Below are 26530 nucleotides of genomic sequence, written 5' to 3'. Positions count from 1 at the left end.
ACTTGACCTAGATATCATCAAGGTGAACGTTCTGACCAATTTTCATGAAGATCTTGTGAAATATATGGCCTCCAGAGAGGTCACAAGCTTTTTCTATTTTTAGACCTACTGACCTAGTTTTTGAAGGCACGTGACCCAGTTTCGAACTTGACCTAGATATCATCAAGGTGAACATTCTGACCAATTTCCATGAAGATCTTATGAAATATATGGCCTCTAGAGAGGTCACAAGGTTTTTCTATTTTTAGACCTACTGACCTAGTTTTTGATGGCACGTGACCCAGTTTCGAACTTGACCTAGATATCATCAAGATGAACATTCTGACCAATTTTCATGAAGATCTTGTGAAATATATGGCCTCTAGAGAGGTCACAAGGTTTTTCTATTTTTAGACCTACTGACCTAGTTTTTGATGGCACGTGACCCAGATTCGAACTTGACCTAGATATCATCAAGATAAACATTCTGACCAACTTTCATAAAGATCCCATGAAAAATGTGACCTCTAGAGTGGTCACAAGCAAAAGTTTACGGACGGACGGACGGACGCACGGACGGACGCACGGACGGACGACGGACGACGGACACCGCGCGATCACAAAAGCTCACCTTGTCACTTTGTGACAGGTGAGCTAAAAATGGAAGAGGGGTGGTTTATTAGGGATACTAAAACAAGACATAAGCACTGTGATATAAGATATGTCTAAATGTAAGCAGAATGTATTTTCTTTTTTTGGTGGGCAGGGTAAGGTGTAATAGGTGTGGGTGGGGGAGGTCGGTATGAGGGAATTTAGGAAAGAAAATAAGTTAGTGTGAGGAATGACTTTTTATGTATAATAGGTGAGGCGGGTTAACAAGCTAGTGAGGTAGGTGTTAGAAGTGGGGTATGAAAGATACCAGTTATGAGTTATAAAGGTAAAATTGAGAAGGGTGCTATAATACTTAAACCAACACAAATCTTAACCAAGTGACCTTGACCTCTGAAGTACCTGTTTCAAAAACTAACCATTTCCGCCCCTTACTAAATCAATCCTTATGTAAGGTTTGATGATTGACAGATTGTCAAGCTAGAGACATGGACTTCTGATCCCCCTCAACAAAAACAATGAAGGAATAAGTCTAGATGATGGTTACTGTAAGACTAATGAATAAATTCTACTACAATTCCATGCTGTTTTTCCAAAAGTGTTAATATCCGAATATTACTAATATATTCCTGGTAAACATGCAATAAGCACAGTATCATACTGTTTTAACATGCATCATTTCCATGAAAATGAAATCTCATAATTTCATTACACAAACAAACAAATAATGCACTTATATCTAGCAACGCTTTTCCAATTATATAACATAATTTCAAAATAAAAGACATATAATCTTAAATAATGTAATTTTTCAGCAACTTTTATATGTCGTCACAACCAGTCCATCTTTCACAGTGGAATATTGGAGCAATTCCTATCCCCTAATCAAAGTCCTGTCATTTTTTAATAGATGTCATTTCCTTCTCCACTGGCACACTGACTTTTCAAAATAAAATGAATAAAATACAAAACATTTCAACACAATTCACTCCAGGATGAAAGCTGACGAGCAAAATGCTTTTCCATGGTTTTCAGTGATTCATAGAATGGTCAGACCCGAAAGAATTGTGTGTGTGATCCCGGTGCTAAAGCCGTTAACACTCTAACAAGCAGTGTTTCACTCTGTTTTCAATTCATATTAAAGTAATACTACAACTGAGTTTATATTTCTCTTTAGGTAAATGTACGTGTAAGTTGCAAAAAAATAACATAAAGCAGATTATGCCTATGCGTGTAAAAAATGTGATGTGTAAATACACAAAATTTTTGGCCCATAAGTTTTTCCCTGCAGATTTTGTCCAACATTTGTTTAACATCAAATAAATTCCACCAAATTTACAAAGTACTTAAACTGATTGTTAACATTTATAAGCTCACTACTGACAATACAAACTTAAAGGGATTCAGTACCATAGTTCCTAAGAAACCTGATTAAATTCAAAACTTCCACCAAAATTTTAAGTGAAAGAGGGGCATAATTTTACCAAAATATTTGAAACATTTTGTCAAGTAATTTCTGAGTAACATGCTTACATGTAAAACTTTCACAAGATCTTACATTACAAAGAAGCATAGTTTTGACAAAATGTTAGCTAGTGTTATGAAACATACTCTATGAGATCATCTCAAACACTTCTGGTGAGTATGGAAGCATCCAGTCAAATTAATTCTGAGAAACCTGCTCACAAAATTTTGTGATAGGAAAGTTATGCTGACACCTATGCAAATGTAAGAACAAAAGCTTTTAAAATTTTTAAAATAGTCGAGTTTAAATCTCAAATGAACAGTCTGCGGCTAATAAATAAGTTAGTTTTGATTGTTTATTTCAGATTTCAATGATCTTGGTCATGTGACTGTGGCAAAAGCACATGAGAACTGTGATTGCTGCTCCCAGAGTCTGTACTACTTGGTTGGGATGTCGAAAGATGTAATTTTATTGGTATAATTGCTGCACCGTCGTCAGTGTCTATCTCAGTGTCACCTGCTGCCGAGTCTTCACACATCACTGTGGCGTAGTCAGGGGGTGGGTTAAATGCCGAGTCTGATATTGTTTCTGTCAGCTCAGGGCCACTCGCAATACTGTCCAGCCTCTCTTCTGAAATTGCTACAATACACAGAGACAAATGACAACATTTCATTAGCATTAAACAACTGTTAAATATGTAGCGTTTGATTCTACTTTCATTCTTTATAGACTAGTACCATTCAAGGACAATATATCATTATTATTGTTTCACCTTTGCCTACATAAAGCTTCAGTTACTTTATAAGTATTTTTTTTTTCCCAGTTTCATCAACATCAAGCAGAATATAAAAAGTTAGTGCAAACTAAATAATTTGCAAGATTCAAAGATTAATTTTCAGACTAGGATAAGGTTATGCTCTAAGCTGTATATTCAAGAACTGATAAATTAGCATATTCACAACCTTCAGATTATCTTCAAAGTGTTCCTTGGTGGTCCGAAAAGTATCTTGCTATCGGAAATAAATTATCAGCACAATCCGAATATTGGAAATGACAATGAAATCTACAAAAATATCCCTTAGAAAACACAGAACACTAAAAAACAAAATAACTGCAGCTTCCATTCAATTTGATCTGTTCTAAGAACAAGAGGGCCAAGATGGCCCTAGGTCGCTCACCTGAGAAACACACCATAATACAACATAACAGTGTAAACATAGACCTAGTGATTGCATGGAAAAAAATATTCTGACCAAATATCATTAAAATTGGAGCAAACACAAGTATTTCTTTTATTTGACCTAGTGACCTAGTTTTTGACCCCAGATGACCCATATTCAAACTTGACCTAGATTTCATCAAGGAAATCATTCTGACTAAATTTCATAAAGATCAATTGAAAAATACAGCCTCTAATGCATACACAAGGTTTTTCTTTGATTTGATCTAGTGACCTAATATTTGACCACAGATAACCAATAACTAAACTCTATCTGAATTTTATCAAGGCAATAATTCTGACCAAATTTCATAAAGATCAATTGAAAAATACAGCCTCTATTGCATACACAAGGTTTTTCTTTGATTTGACCTAGTGACCTAATTTTTGAACCAAGATGACCCATATTCAAACTTGACCAAGATTTTATCAAGGCAATCATCCTGACTGAATTTCATGAAGATCAATTGAAAAATATAGCCTCTATCGCATACACAAGGTTTTTCTTTGATTTGACCTAATGACCTACTTTTTGACCCCAGATGATCCATATTCGAAGTTAACCTAGATTTCATCAAGGCAATCATTCTTACCAAAAATCATGAAGATTAATTGAAAAATACAGCCTCTATCGCATACACAAGGTTTTTCTTTGATTTGACCTACTTTTTGACCCCAAATGACCCATTTTCGAACTCGGCCTAGATTTCATCAAGGTAATCATTCTAACCAAATTTCATGAAGATCAGTTGAAAAATACAGCCTCTATCGCATACACAAGCTAAATGTTGACGGACAGACAGACGACAGACAGACAGACAGACGCCGGACATCGAGTGATCAGAAAAAACTCACCTGAGCATTGCTCAGGTGAGCTAAAAATGCAACATCCTTACATGCCACAAGCAATGACTAAACCAAACTTTATTTTACAATCACATAGAAGGGACTCAATGATCCAAATATTTCATAGCTGCTACATGGCACTTTAAGATTCTTGCTGCAAAGGTTAATCCAAGACATTCAGTAAGCAGAGTGCAATAAGGCAAAATAATAGCAGACTTCTTTTCATCAAGTCGGTTCATGAGAGGTAATAACTAGAATGTGTCTGTAGGACACAGGGTGTGCTCCCCACTGGTACATATGTCACAATTAAGGGGAAATAATTCAAATGTTTGCAGTCTTAATGGGGTAAAGCCTCAACAAACATTTTATGCAAAGGATTCATTACTTTTGAGCTATGAGCATCACAAACAAAAATCCACTATTTTGGCAATTTCAAGGGCCATAACTCTGTAATAAGAGCTAAGATTCTCAAGAAGAATGCCAAGTGTGCAAGGTCACATCACGATAAAGACTCCAGCAAGGTTTCCTGAATTTACATCTAAATACTTTTTGAGCTAGGCACATAATTAGGTGAAAAAGTGCATTTTTTTACTATTTCAGGGGCCATAACTATAAAAAAAGGGGTGGAGCCAGCCAAAAAATTAAAGGTGTGGAAGTTTATATCATGATAAAGACTTATGCAAGTTTTCAACCATTTATATTAAATACTTTTGAGCTAGGTGTGTCACAAGGTGAAAATGTACATTTTTGACTATTTCAGGGGCCATAACTCTAAAAATAGGGGGTGGACCCAAATAAAAAATAGGAGGTGCGCAAGTTCATATCATGATTAAGACTCATGCAAGCTTTCATGAATCTATATCAAATACTTTTTGAGCTAGGCATGTCACAAGGTGAAAATGTGCATTTTTGACTATTTCAGGGGCCATAACTCTGAAAGTAGGGGGCGGAGCCTGATGAAAAATAGGAGATGCGCAAGTTCATATCATGATTAAGACTCATGCAAGATTTCATGAATCTATATCAAATATTTTTTGAGCTAGGCATGTCACAAGGTGAAAATGTGCATTTTTGACTATTTCAGGGGCCATAACTCTGAAAATAGGGGACGGAGCCAGATAAAAAATATGAGGTGCACAAGTTCATATCATGATTAAGACTGATGCAAAGTTTCATGAATCCATATCAAATACTTTTTGAGCTAGGCGTGTCACAAGGTAAAAATGTGCATTTTTGACTATTTCAGGGGCCATAACTCTGAAAATAGGGGGCGGAGCCAGACGAAAAATAGGAGGTGCACAAGTTCATATCATGATAAAGACTCATGCAAGGTTTCATCAATTTATATCAAATACTTTTCGAGCTAGGCGCGTCACGAACTTCGGACAGACGCACGGATGCACGGACAAGCCCAAATCTATATGCCCCCACCACTCATGGGGGGGCACAAAAAGTGTAGTACCCCTTACACATCCTAACTCTGGCGATATACAGCAGAGGTTAATGCCTAACTCATATTAATTAAATTAACATACCACAACATTCTTCATCTAGATCGTAGTCTGGATCTGGCTCAATTTCTCCTTCTGACGTGTCTTCTCGCTCATCGTCTGCTAAATTTTCTGATGAAACGGTCAGGTGTGGATAAGGAACAGTAAGTTCAGTAGGACCATCACCTTCTACCTCTGGCACATCTGTTCTCCTCGGTATCTGAAATCAATGAGGTTAACAAGTGTAACTCTCTAATCTCTGAAATCTACACATTCATTTCATTGAATTACTTTAATCAGAGGCTCGGAGGTACAGTAAATATGTCTAAAATTCTCAAACTCATTTTCTCTCTAGTAATTTGACTATTTTTCAGTGTTTTTTTTCAATATACGAATAGCCCAGAACGTTAATGTGAGCTCGAGACTTACATTTTTGACTTCATTCACCATGTGAAGCGTATCTTCCTCTTTCTCCTGATCAGACGACGGTGACCTTGGCAATGAGGTGTTGTCTCCCGTTCCAACCTTCCGCAATCTGAAATGTACAATATTCAATGTGCCCCGTTAAATTACAAATTTCACTGTAAGATCAGAGCACATTTCAGTCAAAACATTAAAATGTAAAACCTGGAGTAACCTTACAAAACAAGAACAAACAAATCCTCAATATCTATATACAATAAGAGAGTAGAAATAATAGAACTGATGATGTAGTTGATAACATGGGGACCCTGAACTCTGAGGTTGTGGATTACAAAACCATTTCTAACCATGGCTATTCATATGAAGTACTCAAATTTCCTACATCATTAAAGTGATCATGTAATCTTCATTCTTCGAGATAGAACAAATCACCTTCAAGTAAAGGGTCGCATTAAACAGAGATCCTCAAACTGCTTCCACTTATCTCAGGACTTCTCTGTTTCAAACTACAGGTTTTAGAAAAATTTCATTTAGATCTACTTTAATTACTTCAATCTGGCTCCTTTTTACATGAATTAATCCATAAAATGCATAAATTAACTGGACAATTTTACTGCTGCATGACTGGCTTTGCACATAATCATTATTTACTGATTTGTTAACAAAGCCCTACCTGCCAGATCTATTTCGCTGTTTCTGTGCGGGAGATTTTGCAGGTTCAGCAAGGGGTACAGACGATTCAGTTTTCACTGATGTGTCTGTACGTTCCCCATCTTTATCTTCCGGTATCTTTTTATCATCTTCACTCATCATTAACTCTTTAACTGTTTCCACATGAAGCCCACGTCTGCAATAGTTATCAAACAAAGTTATGTTAATCCAAATAACACATTCAAACTTTACATGTTACGCATATACAGTTGAAACTCAATATCTCTGACTCGCTTATCTCAAAATTCTGGTTATCTTAAAACATTTTCAAGTCCTGTCCCAAAAACACAAGCACAAAATATCATTTTAAGAAGAATTTCAGTTATTATCTCAAAGTAAAATGAGCCCCGCCATGAGAAAACCAACATAGTGCATTTGTGACCAGCATGGATCCAGACCAGCCTGCACATCTGCACAGTCTGGTCAGGATCCATGCTGTTCACTAACAGTTTCTCAATAGGCTTTGCAATAGGCTTTGAAATCAAACAGCATGGATCCTGACCAGACTGTGCAGATGCACAGGCTGGTCTGGATCCATGCTGGTCGTAAATGCACTATGCTGGTTTTCTTATGGCGCGGCTCAAATTTTGAGATACCAAGTTTCAACTGTAATTATGGAACTATTGACAATTGTGTAAGATTTATGCTGGGTTTTAATCACAATATATAGACTGCAAAGTTTTTTTAATTTTTGTTGTTTAACAATATGAAAATTAGAGGATTTTGTTCATTTCTGTTTCATTTGATAATATGCAGAGAATTTCATCATTTCTGATTGGTTTTATGCGGAGGATTTCATTTCTGTTTGGTCTAACAGTATCCGGAGAATACCGAACATTTTCATTAACTGCACTATCCAGCTTCATAAAGTGATCCTTCATTTTTATATTCTAAAACTGAAAGTTACAACTTTTCTCATTGAAAGCAAAAACTTCTTTAGCCATTTGTCACAGAGAAGAAAGCTTTGTATGACTGAAAGAAATTTCACTGTGAAATGAAATTAAAAATCTCAAGGCCAACAAATTAACATACACTATCAAACCTCACAATGAAGTGATTTAAGAGTCTTACTTTTTGCTAGATCTTCTTTTATGTCGAGATTCTGTGTCTGTCTGGAACCTTGATGGAGGTGGTACATGGATCCCTGAATACAGATAACATAAATACCCATGTATAATGTGCACCTGTATATAATGTGAATCCCTGATTTGAGTATGGTATCTTAGGAAAAAAATGTAACATATTGCTAACAATTACATACTGTTTCTTTCTGTAAAACTGAGCAAAACTGTACAACCAGGAAATGAAACTTAATGTAACAACTAACTGTTAGCAATATGAAGCACATGCAGCATTTCTGCTTTATGTGTATTTGATATAAAACTGTAATATCTGCATAGACTAATACAAAAAGGAATATTTCTAAGTTCGTAAACATTTTTCTGTTTAATATTGTGGTATGTATGGACGAGCACCAATCCAAAAAGTACATGAATTAGCCAGCAGGCTCAACCAATACATTTTCCTTGTGTAGGAGTCAAAACATGTCACATGTTGTACACATAAACATTAAATAATCTTTTTATTCTGATAATGAAAACCAATACAGACATGCGTGATTCAATCTAATAAATTTGCATGTCGACTGAAACAACTAAGAACCATATTTTGTGCAATGAAGAATCATTCTGTCCAGTAAGAATTTACACATACATATACATAAATATTTGCTTACCTTCCATCGTGTTTAAGGGAGGTAATCCACAGGGGCCATTCAAAGCTTCTATGAGAGAGACAGCTTCATATCCAGGGGGAACACCTTCCTGACTGACTGCTGTTTCTTCCATTGTTTGATCTCCAGGCTGAAAAAAAAAATTTTTTTACAAAACAGCCAAAACTAAAACTCTTAATGTAAGCAACAATTAATGTGTGAAAAAAGTTCCATCAAAAACAATAAATATTTTTATACACAGTATTTAACAGCTGACTATCAGCATAATTTTCATATACCCATATTTGTATTGTGAAAATTTTTATATTTTCTCTTCAAAATTGTATAAAGTTCAAAATGCATTTCTTTCAATGGACCTCGATATGGTAAGTGAAGAAAAGTTTTTGATTTTTGTAACTATGCATCATTTGTCATACTTGTTTATATACAACATTATACAACTCTTATCAAAAACACTTTATTACCTGTTGTAGAGCAACAGCCTGTTTCCGTCTCATCGCCCTTATCTGAAGCAATGCTCTGAATGGCGACCTACATATAGGGCAACTACTGGCCTGGTACCTCAGTGACTCTGCACATGTGCTACACAGACATAAATGTCTGCATGGCAGAATCAGTGTGTCACGCATGTCAGACATACAGATGACACATTCAGCACCACTGTCTTCTAAATCATCTTCATCTCCATCTTCATCCTGCAAGAAAACAGTGAATTTAAGGAAATTTTAGTGAAATGTTTATGTTGCAAGTAAACAGTGACTAGGGAAATTGTAGCAAACCTCCTGCAAGTAAACTGTGAATTTAAGGAAATCTTAGTGAAATGTTCATGTTGCAAGTAAAAAGTGATTTTAGAGAAATTGTAGCAAACATCCTGCAGGAAAACAGTAAATCTAGGGAAATTATATCAGAAATTATATCCTGCAGGTAACAGTTAAATAAGTGAAATTCTAGACTAGATGCCTACGGGCAACATGTCGAGCCCGCCCTTTGACCCCTAACAGTGACCTTGAACTTTGAGATAGGAATCTGGGGTTTGCACATGACACTCCGTCTCATTGAGTTAAACATTCATGCCAAATATAAACAAGATTCCTCAATGCATGTCAAAGTTATAGGCTGGACAAGATCTGACATGACCTTTGACCTCCAACTGTGACCTTGACCTTTGAGATAGGAACCTGGGGTTTGTGCATGATACTCTGTTCATGCCAAATATAAACAAGAGCACCGCCTTGCGGGTGCTGACGCTCATCTGATTTTTTTTTTGTGTAATAGAAATATTGTCCTACCCATGATTTTCTAAGTCTAAAAAGGGGCATCATTCTTGCAAAAAGCAGGATAGAGTTATGTTTCTTGATGTTCAGTGTCCACTTATGATGGTGAAAAACTGTTGCAAGTTTTAAAGAAATAGCTTTGATAGTTTATGAGAAAAGTTGACTTAAACATAATACTCAACCAAGAAAATGATTTTCTAAGTCCAAAAGGGGCAATAATTATTGCAAAAAGCAGGATGGAGTTATGTTGCTTGTTGTACAGGGTCAGCTTATGATGGTGAACAAGTGTTGCAAGTTTCAAAGCAATAGCTTTGATAGTTTAAGAGAAAAAGTTGACCTAAACATAAAACTTAACCAAGAAATCTGATATTTTCTAAGTCCAAAAGGGGCCATAAATCTTGCAAAAAGCAGGATGGAGTTATGTTTCTTGCTGTACAGGGTCAACTTATGATGGTGAACAAGTGTTGCAAGTTTTAAAGCAATAGCTTTGACAGTTTAGGAGAAAAGCTGACCTAAACATAAAACTTAACCAAGAAAACTGATTTTCTAAGTCCAAAAGGGGCAATAATTCTTGCAAAAAGCAAGATGGAGTTATGTTTCTTGATGTACAGGGTCTGCTTATGATGGTGAACAAGTATTCCAAGTTTCAAAGCAATAGCTTTGATAGTTTAGGAGAAAAGTTGACCTAAACATAAAACTTAACCAAGAAATCTGATATTTTCTAAGTACAAAAGGGGCCATAAATCTTGCAAAAATCAAAATGGAGTTATGTTTCTTGCTATACAGAGTCAGCTTATGATGGTGAACAAGTATTCCAAGTTTCAAAGCAATAGCTTTGATAGTTTAGGAGAAAAGCTGACCTAAACATAAAACTTAACCAGGCAACGCCGACGCAGACGCCGACGCCGACGCCGACGCCGACGCCGACGCCGACAACCGCTCAAGTGATGACAATAACTCATCATTTTTTTTCAAAAAATCAGATGAGCTAAAAAGATTGCTCCATGCATGTCAAAATTATCCTGACAAACAAATCCGGACTGACGCACGCACACACTGACATACGAACATACACCGAACAGCCATTTGGACAATTATGTCTTCGCTTCTGCAAGCAGGCTTGACAATTATGTTCATCCTGCAAGTAAACTGTGAATTACAGGAAACCTTAGCAAAACGGTTATCCTGCAGGTAAACAGTGATTTAAGGGACTTTTTAGCAAGTACAGTGTACATATCAATATAGTATTCAAGATGATCATTCTGCAAGAAGGCAGTATATTTGCAGTGTTATATCTTAATAACCTTTTGCCCTTAAAAAAGTAAAACAAGGATCATAAACAAAGATTTCTGTATTCACAGGGGAGGTAAATGCAATGGGAATATTTCCAATGCATTTCTAAAGTATTTTTCCTTTTTAAGACATAGAAATGAAACAGTTCTAATATTTTAATAACAAAACATGTATACTCTAAAGTTAATCATACAACAGGTTAGTTAGTAAATAATCAAATAATTGTGCATTAACTTTGTTTTGTCTTATCTGATCACAAATAAACAATAAGCAAATGATAGTCATTCAACTATGATACTGTTTATCAAGATATTTCAACAACAAACAACTTTACACAGACAAATATCAGAGTCATTCCTGATTAGCAACTTTTACAACAAACAGTCAACAGACAGAGTGCAACCTTTGTTTGTTGATTCACATGTACTTACAGACCTAATGTTTGGAAATGTGCTAAATTCTAACCACCTCCTGGTCTCTCAAACTCCATGTGGCAATATGTATTCAATGACAACTTTCTGCAGTTCTAAATGTTTTAATCATACTAGCGTAAATCACAAGTATGATTTTTGTTTTTAATCATAGAATGAAAGTGAACATTATACGCCATTTCCTGAAGGATTTTCCTTGATTTCTCTTTAAAATATACATGTCAACAATACCACTGATATTATACATCATTCCAAAGAATTCAGAAACTGGTAATAAGAACTTCTCAATTTTTCAAGTATCTTGATAACTTTTAAATTTATCCTAAAAACTAGACGTGCTTTTGAGAAAAGCGTATGTCTCCCACAACTGCCTAATCATCTAAATAGTAAGTCAGTCTTTATATACTGTTTACTAAGAGCACATGTGCATGCCCTTTTTTGACACCAAAAGGACCCCTATACTACTTTAGGCGCCGGTTTGAGGCCAAAAATGCGCAATAAATCTGAGTGGTGTTTTTTTTGGAAATTCAAGGGCCATAATTCCGAAGTGCCTGGGCCGATATGGCTAGTTATCAAACTTGGCCGAGCACTTATTGGCAAACACATTTTGTTCAGGTTTAGTGAAGATCGGATGAGAAATGTTCGACTCAGAATGCGGACAAGCTTTGTGACAGACACACAGACTGGAGTAAATCAATATGTTTCCCAAACCAATGTGTGGTGGGAGACATAATAATGATTCTGATGCAGCATTTTCCATTGTAAATTTTTTTGCCATTTTTGACAAAAAATATTTCTAAAAATTCAATTTTGACTTTATATGTGCATGGATATCTGAATTACAATAAAACAACATTTCCAAAATTAATGTCCATATGCAAAATTTTATATTTCTGAATTACTCATTTATTGAAATCGTGACTTTGCTAAATGAAATATTCTAGACTGTATATATTTTAGAAAATCACTGAAAATACAAAGTGAAATATGATACCTTGACTTTTTCATTGCTCTTGTTTTCAATACCGTAGATTTCTTGTAGTAGGTAACAAAGTCCATGTACAAACTGTTTCTGTTTAAGCGGCTTAATGACATAGCATCCATCTAGTGAGCTCCGTTCTATCAGGGCAAATGTCATGTGTGCATGCATTGAATTTTCTGTGAAAATATACAAGATTTTCAATTAATTTTGTTCACAGTTTACCTAGATTAAATAGGACAAAGACATCAAGAATTGACTCCCAACATTTTAAAATATGCTCTTGAGACCATTTGGTCAATTTTTATATTGTTCAGGAAACAAGCCACTAAATGCTGCAGTTTTATGAGAGATGTTTGGAGACAAGACACAGAGACAATCATGGTCAATTTTTCAATTATGCTTAGGTTACAACCAATCAAATGTTAGATATGTCATATAGGTGTTTAGAGACCAGACTCGAAAACAACCTTGCCACTGGATTTTTTTTTACTATGCTCTGGAAACAACTAGTCAGATGCTTGCGCTAATAAAATTGTGATTCAGAAACAACTTCACCACTGAACAATTTTTTGACTGCACTTAGGTAACAACTAACAACCAATCGGTAATTTGAGTTGTAAGAATGGAGTTTAGAGACTAGACTCAGAACTAGTCTTGCTATTGGATTGTACTGTGAAACAAGCAATTAGATGCTTGGAGGTTTGGAGACGGGCATTTATAGACTAGATTCAGAAATAATCTCACTACTGGTTTCAGGAAACAACCAGATGCTGGATTTTTGAGACTGTTGTTTGGAGACAAGACTCCAAAACAACTTTGCCAATGGTCAATTTGAAGACTGTGCTCCAAAAACAGCCAATATAAGATACTTTAGTTTTGAGACAACTCACCACACTCAGTTTTATCACCTGATTTTCAGTCTCCTTGTTTGATCTTTTTTTATTCTTTCTTTTTACAAAATTAATCAACAGTCCAACTGATTTACCTGTACCAATACGAAAGTTTTGTGTTTAAGATGATTTGTAAAATTCAGTGATTCTACTCAGGCACCTTTCATGAATGAAATAATTCCCCCTTTGCCTTTCCATTTGGCATTTTAAACTGATACTGTGACTAAACAAAAGCAAAAGCAAAACTCACTAACCATCATCTTCTGCTATACACTGTATAACAACTGGTATCTCCTCTTTGTCTTGTGTATACTGTAGCTGGAAAAAAAATGTAAACGTTACTTTTTTATTCAAACTTCACATTTGAATTACTTGTAAAGAAAGATCTTTCAACTATCCTTGATGAAATCAGGACTGCACTCTTGACTTCAAACTACTCTTTTTTACTTATTTAGCATGATGAAATGTGCCATATACTGTCAAACCATATACAGCTGAAACTCGGTATCTCAAATTCCAAGGGATCAAGCATTTTACCTAGAGTTTAACGAGATTTGACTTGAAAAAAAAAATTGAGCATGTTTTTTTGGGATGGTACGTCTACATTTCTTTGAGATAGCTGGTATCTTGGGATACTGGAGTTCAAAATATCTAGTTTCAACTGTAATTTCATAGGCAAGAAATTTTTCATAGTTTAGGTGGAAAAGACTATTTTAAGGGGATATGATTCATATCCCCTTAAAATAGTCTTTTCCACCTAAACTATGAAAAGGGATCAGCCTACAAGGCGATTTGAGCGATATCGTCGCTTTAAAGTCGGCCACTTCGCTTAATTATCGCCTCCGGGCGAAATCCAAATCGCCGAGTTTTTCAGCGAGTTATTATCTGTTTACTTAAGTTGCAAAACTTGATGCATATTCTAGATTAAATTATCGATAAATCCATAGTCAACCCCGCCTACTCGCCTGTCAAACTTCAGCCAATCGTAGCGTTAATATCTAACAGTGTCAAGAAATAATATTGTAAGCCGCCGCCATTTTGAAAATTTTCAATCGGCGTGTAAAAAGCCGATAAACTTAACGAGAGCATGATTTTATGCAACAATTGTATATTATTCTTTCATTTATTAAAGATTACTTCAAAAATTATTTCAATTACCATAATTACGGTCAATTTCTGTAAATGAACGGCACGGGTACTGTGGATAAAAAATGATTTCGCGGACGTCAGAACTGCCGTACAAAATATTGTAAAAAGATCGCCATTAACTACGAGTTTGGTATTATTTTCGAAAAAAATAATAAATGAATAAATTAAATGTATAAATCTGAACAAATTGGTGCAAAAATCGGGCATTATAAAAGTACGAGAATCGAAACATTAATGAAAATTTTCACGCCGTTTTGATCGTGCACCTGTTAAATTTACTAATTTCGGACATGTAAATTTCGGATAAAAATTTAAAGGCGACTTTTTCATAGCTAAGTTTATACTTTATTTAGAAATTCATGAAAATGATAATGCAAGAATCAATTTCCTTAAATATTTACTGTTTATAAGTTACAGCTAGACCCACAGAAAGTGGATATATATGGGCAAGAAACTGAATGCTATGCCGATTCTTCTCCTTAAATTTCTCAACTTCTCCCTAAATTCTGTGGAGGGAGAAGTCACTTCTCCCTAAAATTTTGACCTAGGCTGATCCCTGATGAATTTGAGGTTTTCAACTTTTAATGATGAAATGAATGGGAATTTTATTTGTTTGTTAGAATTTTTTTTTCATGGATTGGCAAAGCCATGACACTTGCAAAAATTAGTCCCTCATTTCACAGTATTCATTTTTTTTTTGTTGGGTTCAACGTCACACTGACACAATTATCTGTCATATGGGAACTTTTCAGCTTTTTGTGGTGGAGGTTACCCCAGGTGCCCCTCAATGCATTATTTCATCATGGGCAGAAACTTGGTAGAACCACCCAACTTCTGTAAACCAGCTGGATGGCTGCCCCCACAGTATTCAATTTCCAAATTCAGTGATTTCGCAAAATCTGTTAACACATACTTCAAAATAAAAGAATAATACCCTATCAAGATAAGTCAATATTTACAGGTTTTCGTAGAAATAAAATGTTTTCAACATATGCAAGTGCTTGGATCATATAGAATGGATTGCTACTTTATAATGTTTATTTCAATTTATTTAATTTCTGAAAGGTTGCTTTAAGTATAATTATACATGTATATGATTTTATTTTATAAATCTATTGCTTATCTTATTTTACTGAAACAAATATATTAAATTTTAGTTCATCATTTCTTTGGACCAGATAGGAAAAAATTATTTTCATTTTTCATTTTTTGTGTGTGTGTTTCATACAGGATGCTATCTATCAATCATCAGAAATGAAATAAAGAATAACCCCACCCCCTCCTGCATTTTAACAAGAATCATGCTATTAACTTATAATGACCTAAAATTCATTGAATGTGTAATAACAGTATCTACATGACTCTAAACTAGATAACTATAGGGCTGTGACTGATGGACAATTTTGTATCGATTTATATCAACTGACAAATATTGACAAAAGATAGAGGATATTTATTTGTTTATCATGAATATGAATGATATATAACCGACAATACTTTTTATGAAAAAATTGTTTCACTTTGAGTTCAGATATATGTCCTATCAAAACTACAAAACATCATCAAGAAACACAATTCACAACATAAAAGAAACTGAAAGAGTTTTTTTAGGGGGAGGGGGGCTGGGGCAGAAGGGGAGGTAGTACAAGAGGTTTAATCCCAAATGACACCCAGGTGCAAAGCTTCAAATGCTGAACAATGTTCTTACATAGTTTCAGGACTCTAGGTCATATACTTAAGGTCTTGAGATAAATGCAACACAAACAAAGGTCTTGTGCATTATGCATTGTTTTATTAAGTTAAATATTGTTACACTGGTTTGACTTTGTGAAATCACAAACAGAACATCAGGTACAAAATTTCACTGTTACATGCTATATAACAATCCCCTAATGTTTCATAATTCTAGGAAAGTATTTTTGACATATGTGCAACACAAACTTTTAAGCCCTTTATGCACATTTTTTACTTAGTTGTTAGCCATAACTCATATGAAATCAAAAACAAAGCCACAGGTGCACAACTTCACATGCGGAATAATATTCTTTGACCTAGGTCAAATACTTTTAAAGATACATAACTTTTGTGACACAAACTTTTAGGCCCTTTTACACACAGTTCTTACAAAAACAAGGGCTACAACTCTGTTTGACTAAAAGAAATCCCAAACAAAACCTCTGGTGCACTTTTTCACATGCTGATTAACAATCCTATTTGGTAGGTTTAATTGCTCTAGGAGTAGACAGTATAGGGGGGTTGACTTTCAACATTTTTTCTTTTTACTTTTTTATAAGATAGTTACTAACCACACAGCTTTTATTTCTCTGTAGTCATGAAATAAAATATAAGTGAATATCAAAGACTATGGACCTGAACAAGGTGATGTTCATCTCAGCCTATCAGCTGCAGAGAATAAACATGACTATTCAACTCATCCTTATATAATAACTGTTTCTTACTGACAAGACCCCTATACAAGAGGTATGGCAGGAGGGAAAAGATCAATCCAATTTCAAGCTGCCCCTGAAATCTTAGAAGATTATAATGACCAGCAGCAGCATAAGTTATAGTAACGGTAAAGTTACAATGTTTAATTCATTTCATTCTGACTGTTCAACAGAAATATTTTCCATTTATTTGTGAAAGTTTTCCATCATTCTCCTTTCTTTCTAAAATTCTGTACAGATAAACCATTGACTTGATCATCAATATCATGATTAAAGATGACAGACCAAAAAATGTTTTATCAGTTTTTCTCATTTCTCTTCATTTCCTGGTTTCTGATCACTAAGATCTGTTTCTGTGAATCACGCATTACAGAAACATAATACTGACAAAACCACACCTCAACCATATTTCACATCAACACAATATTATCAACAATATACTTGTAAATGTAAATGTATCAAGCTGTGGTTTGACATCACGAAAACAGAATTCATCTGCTGGCTATTGATTATTTCCATAAAACACTGAGAAATTAATTATCATATTTCCTAAATCATATTGCTGTTATTCAAATGATGAATAATATATCAACAATAGTGTCATTTTCAATAAAGCTATGTAACAAGTTTAGTTATATAAGGTCAAGGGCCGGTAATGCCTAGCACGCACCCCACTCCCCATAAAATTTCCCAAGAAAACCTCTTTTGAACTATATAATTATGATTTCACCTTTTCCGTGTTTACCATTCATTTTGGGAAATGACAACCATACAGATGACAAGTCCATTATATCTTCTGGTAACAAGAGCACCGCCTTGCGGGTGCTGACGCTCATCTGATTTTTTTTGTATAATAGAAATATTATCCTACCCATGATTTTCTAAGTCTAAAAAGGGCCATCATTCTTGCAAAAAGCAGGATAGAGTTATGTTTCTTGATGTACAGTGTCCAATTATGATTGTGAAAAACTGTTGCAAGTTTTAAAGCAATAGCTTTGATAGTTTATGAGAAAAGTTGCCTTAAACATAATACTCAACCAAGAAAATGATTTTCTAAGTCCAAAAGGGGCAATAATTATTGCAAAAAGCAGGATGGAGTTATGTTGCTTGCTGTACAGGGTCAGCTTATGATGGTGAACAAGTGTTGCAAGTTTCAAAGCAATAGCTTTGATAGTTTAAGAGAAAAAGTTGACCTAAACATAAAACTTAACCAAGAAATCTGATATTTTCTAAGTCCAAAAGGGGCCATAAATCTTGCAAAAAGCAGGATGGAGTTATGTTTCTTGCTGTACAGGGTCAGCTTATGATGGTGAACAAGTGTTGCAAGTTTCAAAGCAATAGCTTTGATAGTTTAGGAGAAAAGTTGACCTAAACATAAAACTTAACCAAGAAAACTGATTTTCTAAGTCCAAAAGGGGCAATAATTCTTGCATAAAGCAAGATGGAGTTATGTTTCTTGATGTACAGGGTCTGCTTATGATGGTGAACAAGTATTCCAAGTTTCAAAGCAATAGCTTTGATAGTTTAGGAGAAAAGTTGACCTAAACATAAAACTTAACCAAGAAATCTGATATTTTCTAAGTACAAAAGGGGCCATAAATCTTGCAAAAAGCAAGATGGAGTTATGTTTCTTGCTATACAGGGTCAGCTTATGATGGTGAACAAGTCTTCCAAGTTTCAAAGCAATAGCTTTGATAGTTTAGGAGAAAAGCTGACCTAAACATAAAACTTAACCAGGCAACGCCGACGCCGACAACCGCTCAAGTGATGACAATAACTCATCATTTTTTTTCAAAAAATCAGATGAGCTAATAAAATGATAATAATGCCCGGATTAATGGTAGATATCAAAATGGAGCTTAGATAAGGCCTTTTATTAGCAGTATTTTTATAATAATAAATTAATTTTCATACACATCCATAAACTAATTTTCATATACAACCATACAATATAAAAGTTTATGACTTGACTAAACAGTGATACACGTAGTATCTGTTTTATGCCACGTACTACTGACTGTTAGCAACTGTGGCTGAAAGAGTGTCTGAGGTCATAAAATAGGACCTCTGGGTCTGAGGTCATAAAACAAAGTTTGAAGACTACTCTAAGAATGCAGTCTTATCATAAATAGATTTCAAATATACACTCAGAAACAACCAAACAGACTATAGATTAAAGACGGACTGCTTTCCAAACTCATTTGTGCCAAGGTATATTGTCACAAAACATGCCATGTTTTTTGTAGTAAATAAAATAAAAGGAATGCCCTTTAGCAGAAATGTAACATAATTACCTCTTCCTCTGTGAATCTAGATGGATCTATTACATATGAAGACTGTTGAAATAACTGAGTGGCCCCTCTTTTGTAATGAAAACTTTCTGAAGTAAGACTTGGATCCCTGGGATGGTAACTATAAAAAAATTTGCTCATTTTATAATGTAAAATTATTCATGTGTATACTGGTAATACAGTTTTGTTTACTTTTCCGGACATTATATTATATAAACATGAAACCCAAATGGGCCTGTGTCGCTCATATGAAGAGAACCTTGCTTCTTACCAAGATTCTAAATGTGCCTAACCCTTAGAACAAACTTCATAATAAGAATTACTGTTTTTAGCTCTGGTGTCCCCTAAAAAAGACCAAGTAGAACCATTACAATGAGATGAAGTCATTTCAAGAATTTTTTCTATTTCAAGCTGTAGTGGCCCATAGAATAGGCCAAAAGCAACCATTTGAACAAAACTGGGATAGGACCTTACAATGATGCCTCCTGTCACGTATGATGAAGATCAATCAAACAGTACATGACAAGATGCCACTTAAAGGCATTTTTATTTATAGCTGTAGTGGCCCCTTTAAGAAACCAAGCAATCCTCATTTGTAAAAAAATTCAGAGGACATTAATATTATGCTGATGATACAGACACAAGTTTGATGAAGATCCATCAAGGGGTTCATGAGAAGAAGTTGTTTAAAGTTTTTTCTATTTTTAGCTCTAGATGCCTCTAAAAGGGACCAAGCTCCCCCATTTGTAAAACATTTCCTGAGGATTTATGTTGATGCTACAGACAAAGACCCCCTTGAAAGCTTAGTGGTAGAGTGTCTGTTTCCAATCTGGGAGGCCGTGGGTTCGATTCTCGGCCGCGTCATATCAATGACGTGAAAATTAGTACTAGTTGCTTGGCACTCAGCATTAAAAGGTAAACATGTTTCTCTTCTCTCATACCCTTGTGGTGATGGATTCCATCAGGAATGAGGTGCCGAGAGTGATTAATGTAAGTTGTAGAACTTACTTCACAATCAACTGAAAATAAGTTAGTATTAACTACACACCAGGTTTGTTGACTTTATAATGATGCTACAGACCAAGTTTAACTAGAAAATGCTTTTGTAAAAAAGTGCATGTCTCCCCCAAATGCAAAGTCCTATAGGCAAGAAGTCAATAGGGGTCAGGAGCCATTTTGTCAAAGAGACACTGATGGTTGGCTGCAATAGGGATCATCTACTTGGCATGTCCAGTCATCCCGCTAAATTTCAACACTCGTGGCCTAGTGGTTCTCAAGTCACTGTTCAGGCTCCTGTGACCCTAAACTTTGATCAAGTGACCTCAAAATAAATAGGGGTCATGTACTTTGCATGTCCAATCATCCTATTAAGTTTCAACATTGTAGGTCAAGTGGTTCTCAACTTATTTCCAAAAAATGATTTTACATGAACAGGCCACTGTGACCTTGACCTTTAATCGACTGACCCCAAAATCAATAGGGGTCATCTACTCTGCAATTTTCAATCATCCTATGAAGTTTCAACATTCTAGGTCAAGTGGTTCTCAAGTTATTGATCAGAACTGGTTATCAATGTTCAGGCCCCTGTGACCTAGACCTTTAACGGAGTGACCCCAAAAACAATAAGGGTCATTTACTCTGCATGAACAATCATCCTATGAAGTTTCAACATTCTGGGTCGAGAGGTTCTCAAGTTATTGATTGGAAATGGTTTTCCATGTTCAGGCCCCTGTGGCTTTGACCTTTAACAGAGTGACCCTAAAATCGTTAGGGTTCATCTACTCTGCATGACCAATCATCCTACGAAGTTTCATCATTCTGGGTCAAGTGGTTCTCAAGTTACTGACCGGAAATGGTTTTCAATGTGCGGGCCCCTGTGACCTTGACCTTTCACAGAGTGACCCCAAAACCGTTAGGGGTCATCTACTCTTTATGACCAATCATCCTATTAAGTTTCAACATTCTGGGTCAAGTGGTTCTCAAGTTACTGACCGGAAATGGTTTTCAATGTTCAGGCCCCTGTGATCTTGACCTTTAATGGGGTGACCCCAAAATCGATAGGGGTCATCTACTTTGCATGTACAATCATCCTATGAAGTTTCAACATTCTGGGTCAAGTGGTTCTCTAGTTATTGATCAGAAATGGTTTTCAATGTTCAGGCCCCTGTGACCTTGACCTTTGAAGGAGTGATCCCATAATCAATCAGGGAAAATCGTTAGGGGTCATCTACTCTTTATGACCAATCATCCTATTAAGTTTCAACATTCTGGGTCAAGTGGTTCTCAAGTTACTGACCGGAAATGGTTTTCAATGTTCAGGCCCGTGACCTTGACCTTTAATGGAGTGACCCCAAAATCGATAGGGGTCATCTACTTTGCATGTAAATCATCCTATGAAGTTTCAACATTCTGGGTCAAGTGGTTCACTAGATATTGATCAGAAATGGTTTTCAATGTTCAGGCCCCTGTGACCTTGACCTTTGACGGAGTGATCCCATAATCAATAAGGGTCAACTACTCTTCATGACCAATCATCCTATGAAGTTTCAACATTCTGGGTCAAGTGGTTCTCTAGTTATTGATCGGAAATGGTTTTCAATGTTCAGGCCCCTGTGACCTTGACCTTTGACGGAGTGACCCCAAAATCAATAGGGGTCATCTACTCTTTATGACCAATCATCCTATGAAGTTTCAACATTCTGGGTCAAGTGGTTCTCTAGTTATTGATCGGAAATGGTTTTCAATGTTCAGGCCCCTGTGACCTTGACCTTTGATGGAGTGACCCCAAAAACAATAGGGGTCGTCTACTCCAGCAGCCCTACAACCCTATGAAGTTTGAAGGTTCTAGGTCAAATGGTTCTCCAGTTATTGCTCGGAAATGAAGTGTGACGTGCGGACGGACGGACGGACAGACGGACGGACGGACAGGGCAAAAACAATATGTCTCCTGGGGGAGACATAATGAAGATGCATCCAACAGTTCATACAAGAAGTCATTTTAATGTATTTCTACTTAAGCTCTAGTGGCTCCTAAAAAAGACTGAGTGACCTCATTTGAAGAAACTTGAGAAAGGACCTTTCAACAATGCAATAGACCAAGTCTGATGATGATGCAGCAAGCAGGGTTTGTCAGAAGAAGCTATTTTAAGGTTTTTACATTTCCAGCTCTACATCCCAGTAAAAGGGGTCAAATTAAACCATTTGAACAAATCTGACAGTGAACCTTGCCAGCATGGTACAGTCAAAAATTCTTAAGTTTAGTGTAATTCAGATCAGTAGTTTCAGAGATGCTTATGTAAATTGTGGACGATGAACAATGGATGCCAGACCATTCACCTATACTAATATCTCACTAAGAAACAGAACACTAGACCCCCGAGTTTCTGAACTTCAGCTCTTTTTTACTGACAGTTATTATTTTAGTTTCTATACAGTCATCTGAGGGATGTGCCTATTACAGATTTATGTCAAATTTTACATTGACTCTGTGGATTCTAAGGTAAATTCACATGTGAAATATGTAAGTAAAATATGTAGAAAAGCAGGCAAAAGCATAAGCTGGGCAAACTATAATACAAAATAGAAGTTGTTTAGCTGTACTTAATAACATACACTCAAACCAGTACTATGCAGCCAGCAGATGGAGCAATACAACCTACATAAGGCAGGTGGCTCCTTATGAAATTAGAACAAAAAATCAGTTTTGAATGTAAGCTGACTGGCTGTTTAATACAAGTGGCTGCTAAATCAGGTTCTACTGTTCTTCCTGGTGAACAATATTGATTTAAGATTTTTATATGATATATACTTTACTTTCATACATTAAAATTAGGGGGAAAAAATGCTTATCTAGGGGAATGCCTCTTTAAACCTAAGTATTTTTTTCTTTTTCTTAAAAAATCAACTAAAAATAATACTTGATCTGTCCATTAGCAATTTCCTCTGAACAGAAAAGCATAATCTTGACTGAGCATTTCACGTCACAATCAAATGTAAATTCCAAGTTGTATTTGTTATTCAATGTTTCATCCTTCTCATCAGGCTGCAATTTTTCTACTTCTGGAATCCTGAAAATTGGACACATTTGTTTAAGCCATACCATATGCTTGTACAATGTGGAGAAAATTCTAAACTACACTTGATTACTGTTTCCTAGATTTCAGACCAGTACTCAAAGTAAAGGCTGTGAACACCACAGTCAAATTCTCTTAAAACCTTCAGGGTAAGGAATAAGATGCTTTACCTCTACAACAGTGCATCTCTCTCCAGTTACATGATATAACTGCCTAGGTTATAATCTTTGTTAAATAAAACAGAACAGTCAGCAGTTTAACAATTACTCTTGCAAACAACTGTTAAACAATATTTATTCTACAGTTTGCAAAAAAGACACAGTTTATAAATTTAGTCAAGTTAAATTCATTTGATAAGGATTTTCTATAGTTTAATGAAATATTCACATTGGATGTCTTTAGTTTACTTCTGAAAGCTAATCTTTTTAATATGTAAATGCATACCTGACAAGTCTAAGGGTATCTTTTCTTATATTAACAAGGCTCTTCAGAGTTTTTGTCGGCTCATTCCCTGAGGCTGGTGGATAAGGAAACTGAAACAAATAATTATCTCATGAAACAAATGTATGTTCACTTGCAAGTCCAAAATTGTGTAAAAATCATTGGGCCGAACATGAATACTATCTTGCTTTTAAATGTCAGTGTTAACCCTTACCCTGCTAAATTTCTATAACGAACTTGTCCATCTTTCAATTTGATCAGCACCATTAACTGTTAAAATGGGTGCTTACAAAAAAGATACTGACTGAATGGCAAACAGTGCAGATCATGATCAGACTGCACAGATTTGCAGGCTGATCATGATCTACACTGGTCGCAAAGGCAGAATCAATCGTGTCCAACATGATTTAGTGTTTAACTACTGTACATTTGTACTTAATGGCGGAGATCAAGCCTGCCTTAATAAATATAAGGCATCATAAACACAAATCAAAGCAAACCCTTTACTTTTTTATTCAAACATCACACAATTCATTCAAGGATAGTTCTAAATTTTGTATTATTTCATTAAACTTATTAATCAGTTTTCAGCATATGCTTAAAAACTGATTACTTTTAAAAAGAAGTTACTAGATACGTGTGGCATCCTTCATGTCAAATCATAAGTAAATTTCAAATGAAGTGGCTTGAAATGAAATAGATTTGATAACTGTATTGGTAGCTCTTATGCTTACTCGGCCTGATTCATTAGGCGTTCCAGTTTGAACCTTTTTTTATAGAATGATATTTTTGTTGTTTACAAAGCCTTTAATATTTCCTAACAGCCTCTAATTAAGCAGTTTTCAAGCTTAAGAATGCAACTCAAGAGTCTGACTTTGAAAGAAGACATCACATGTTAACATTTTTCTCTATATCTCAATAACAACTAAACAAGGCCAAGTTACTGGACTAAGGCTTACCTACTGTAATTCTATTTGCACGAGAAGAAAATTTTTAAAAACTAACTCTTCTGTAAATATTAAATTAACTGACTAACTCTTTCTTCTTTTAACTTACCGGAACAGGCTTACATCCAAGAAAGTTTAAATCTGTGTTCTCTCCAAATAAGTAAGACTCTGGCTGTGACATGTCAAACCTCTCCCCACCCATGATAAAGTGGGTACCAAAGTAATTACCTGCAATGATATCATCAACAATGAAATTAATATATACATGGCATCCCCTAGGGTTTGGATAAGCACGAAACAGAATTATTTGAAAGAATTTGGTGGAGCCGGTCAAAACATGCCGGTGAAACACATTTTTCATCAAGCAACCAGTACTTAAGTTAATATTTCCTGGATTTCTTCCTTCCCAAGACAGCTTTTTTATGTTAAAATCTTTCAATTCTATTCAATGTGGCATGAGCAGTCTAAAAATTATATATGTACTTTCTTTAATTTGACAAACTGCAGAGTTTTTAAAACTTGAACTTTCAATGAAATTGGTGTTTGTATTGATTAGTAGATAAAGACTGAAAAATCAGGAACAATGTTTTTTAAAACAATGTACATTCAACATAAAAATAATTAATATTTGGTTAAATGTTTTACCTCCCTTTTAAACATATCAATGAACTAAAAGAGTCATCTGCTATTTTTATCAAACAACGAATTTAATAGTTTGTCTAACTTTATATTTTTTCATTAAAGAAATTGAGACCGAGAAATAACGATAAAAACAGTTAGATTGAAAACTCTGAAATTTGAAAGTTATCCCTGTTTTTCAAATTTTTAGGCCTCTCTGGTCACCGATTTTGGTCAACATTGTTTACCGTAATCACATTGGTTGCAAACAATAAGCAACATATTTACTGGCATCAACCTTAGACAAGCTTACTGTCGCTGAGTGGCTGCTTTTTAATTTCTGACTTTTGCAGCCACTGTTACAGTTTGACCGTCACAATAAAAAACAAACTGTATACGTCGGATTAGTTCGACTAGCGTCAACGACTCAACCTGAAATCAAGTGATCATCTTTCGTTGTCATGGTCACGTTTCGCTGCGCGTTCCTCCCAGTGACATTCTGTGTATTGCATATTGTCATTACACTCTTTACATAACAATGGTTGATTTAATTTCTGCGCACTTTATTGCCAATTATGTTTTTCTTTCATATAGTTTTAGGGCGAATGACAGTGGAACTACGGTTTTCTGGGCAAGAAGGGCAAAGTGAAATGATTTAAGGCGAGGTCCAAAAAACGTCCTATTATTTGGCCTAGAAGATTACATACCAGATTTTGGAGGATATTTGTAGGCATTGTTGGACGTTATGTCCAGTACTTCTACATCGCCGTTTCTCCGTCCAAGTGTGCTTGAAAATGCCCCCATATTGTACACAACGACTATTACGTTAATTTGTTTTGAACGTTAACACCTAAAGGCAACTTAACTTTTATTTTAAAAGATCAGGCGTAAAATCATTGTTTTGTATTTTTTCACTCTCTTTCGTCCATTTTCTCTGTATTATGCACTTCCGTGTGTAAACGTCATCAGTTATTGTGTATTGATAAATTAAATTAGACAGGTGTCCGTGACGTCAATGTAACTATGCTTTTCATCGTTTTTGCATGTTTCCAATATGACATCTGCATATGTCACTTAAGAACATTATAGAAGAAACACCAATATAGCATTAAGATACCCAAACAACCGATGATAGTGTTTTATTTTACGTATTTTTCTTAAAAATACATTGAATATTATTGGGGATAAGATGCAAATCATTCCGAAAATTTGTATGAAAC

The 26530-nt window shown here is 35.3% G+C and overlaps 1 protein-coding gene across 2 annotated transcripts; it reads right to left on the bottom strand.

Moving 5' to 3' along the window:
- Positions 1 to 766: 766 nt before the first annotated feature.
- On the bottom strand, positions 767 to 26453 carry LOC123564613 (probable E3 ubiquitin-protein ligase MGRN1). 2 transcript variants are annotated; one of them, XM_045358325.2, is made up of 14 exons: positions 26018 to 26453; positions 24802 to 24920; positions 23749 to 23837; positions 23149 to 23298; positions 19235 to 19352; positions 13599 to 13662; positions 12467 to 12630; positions 8939 to 9169; positions 8478 to 8604; positions 7814 to 7886; positions 6705 to 6878; positions 6038 to 6143; positions 5654 to 5828; positions 767 to 2692 (listed from the first exon to the last, which is right to left on the bottom strand). In XM_045358325.2, exons 1-14 carry the CDS (start codon positions 26112 to 26114, stop codon positions 2421 to 2423), a joined length of 1959 nt encoding a protein of 652 aa, XP_045214260.2. In that variant the 5' UTR covers positions 26115 to 26453; the 3' UTR covers positions 767 to 2420. The 2 variants fall into 2 exon arrangements, with proteins under 2 accessions (XP_045214260.2, XP_053393251.1); XM_053537276.1 differs by having other exon boundaries at positions 767 to 2683.
- Positions 26454 to 26530: the final 77 nt, after the last annotated feature.

Source organism: Mercenaria mercenaria, chromosome 2 (assembly GCF_021730395.1).
Source record: "Mercenaria mercenaria strain notata chromosome 2, MADL_Memer_1, whole genome shotgun sequence".
Classification (NCBI taxonomy): domain Eukaryota; kingdom Metazoa; phylum Mollusca; class Bivalvia; order Venerida; family Veneridae; genus Mercenaria; species Mercenaria mercenaria.
Note: the sequence above shows the minus strand (reverse complement) of the source record. Positions and strands in the feature narration are given on the sequence as shown.

Coding starts and splice junctions, on each gene's coding strand:
- LOC123564613 (XM_045358325.2), bottom strand. CDS start 26,114: ATGGGGGCATTTTCAAGCACACTTGGACGGAGAAACGGCGATGTAGAA. Junction 12,631..13,598: donor GTGTATAGCAGAAGATGATG/GTTAGTGAGTTT, acceptor ATATTTTCACAG/AAAATTCAATGCATGCACAC. Junction 5,829..6,037: donor TGGTGAATGAAGTCAAAAAT/GTAAGTCTCGAG, acceptor CATTGATTTCAG/ATACCGAGGAGAACAGATGT.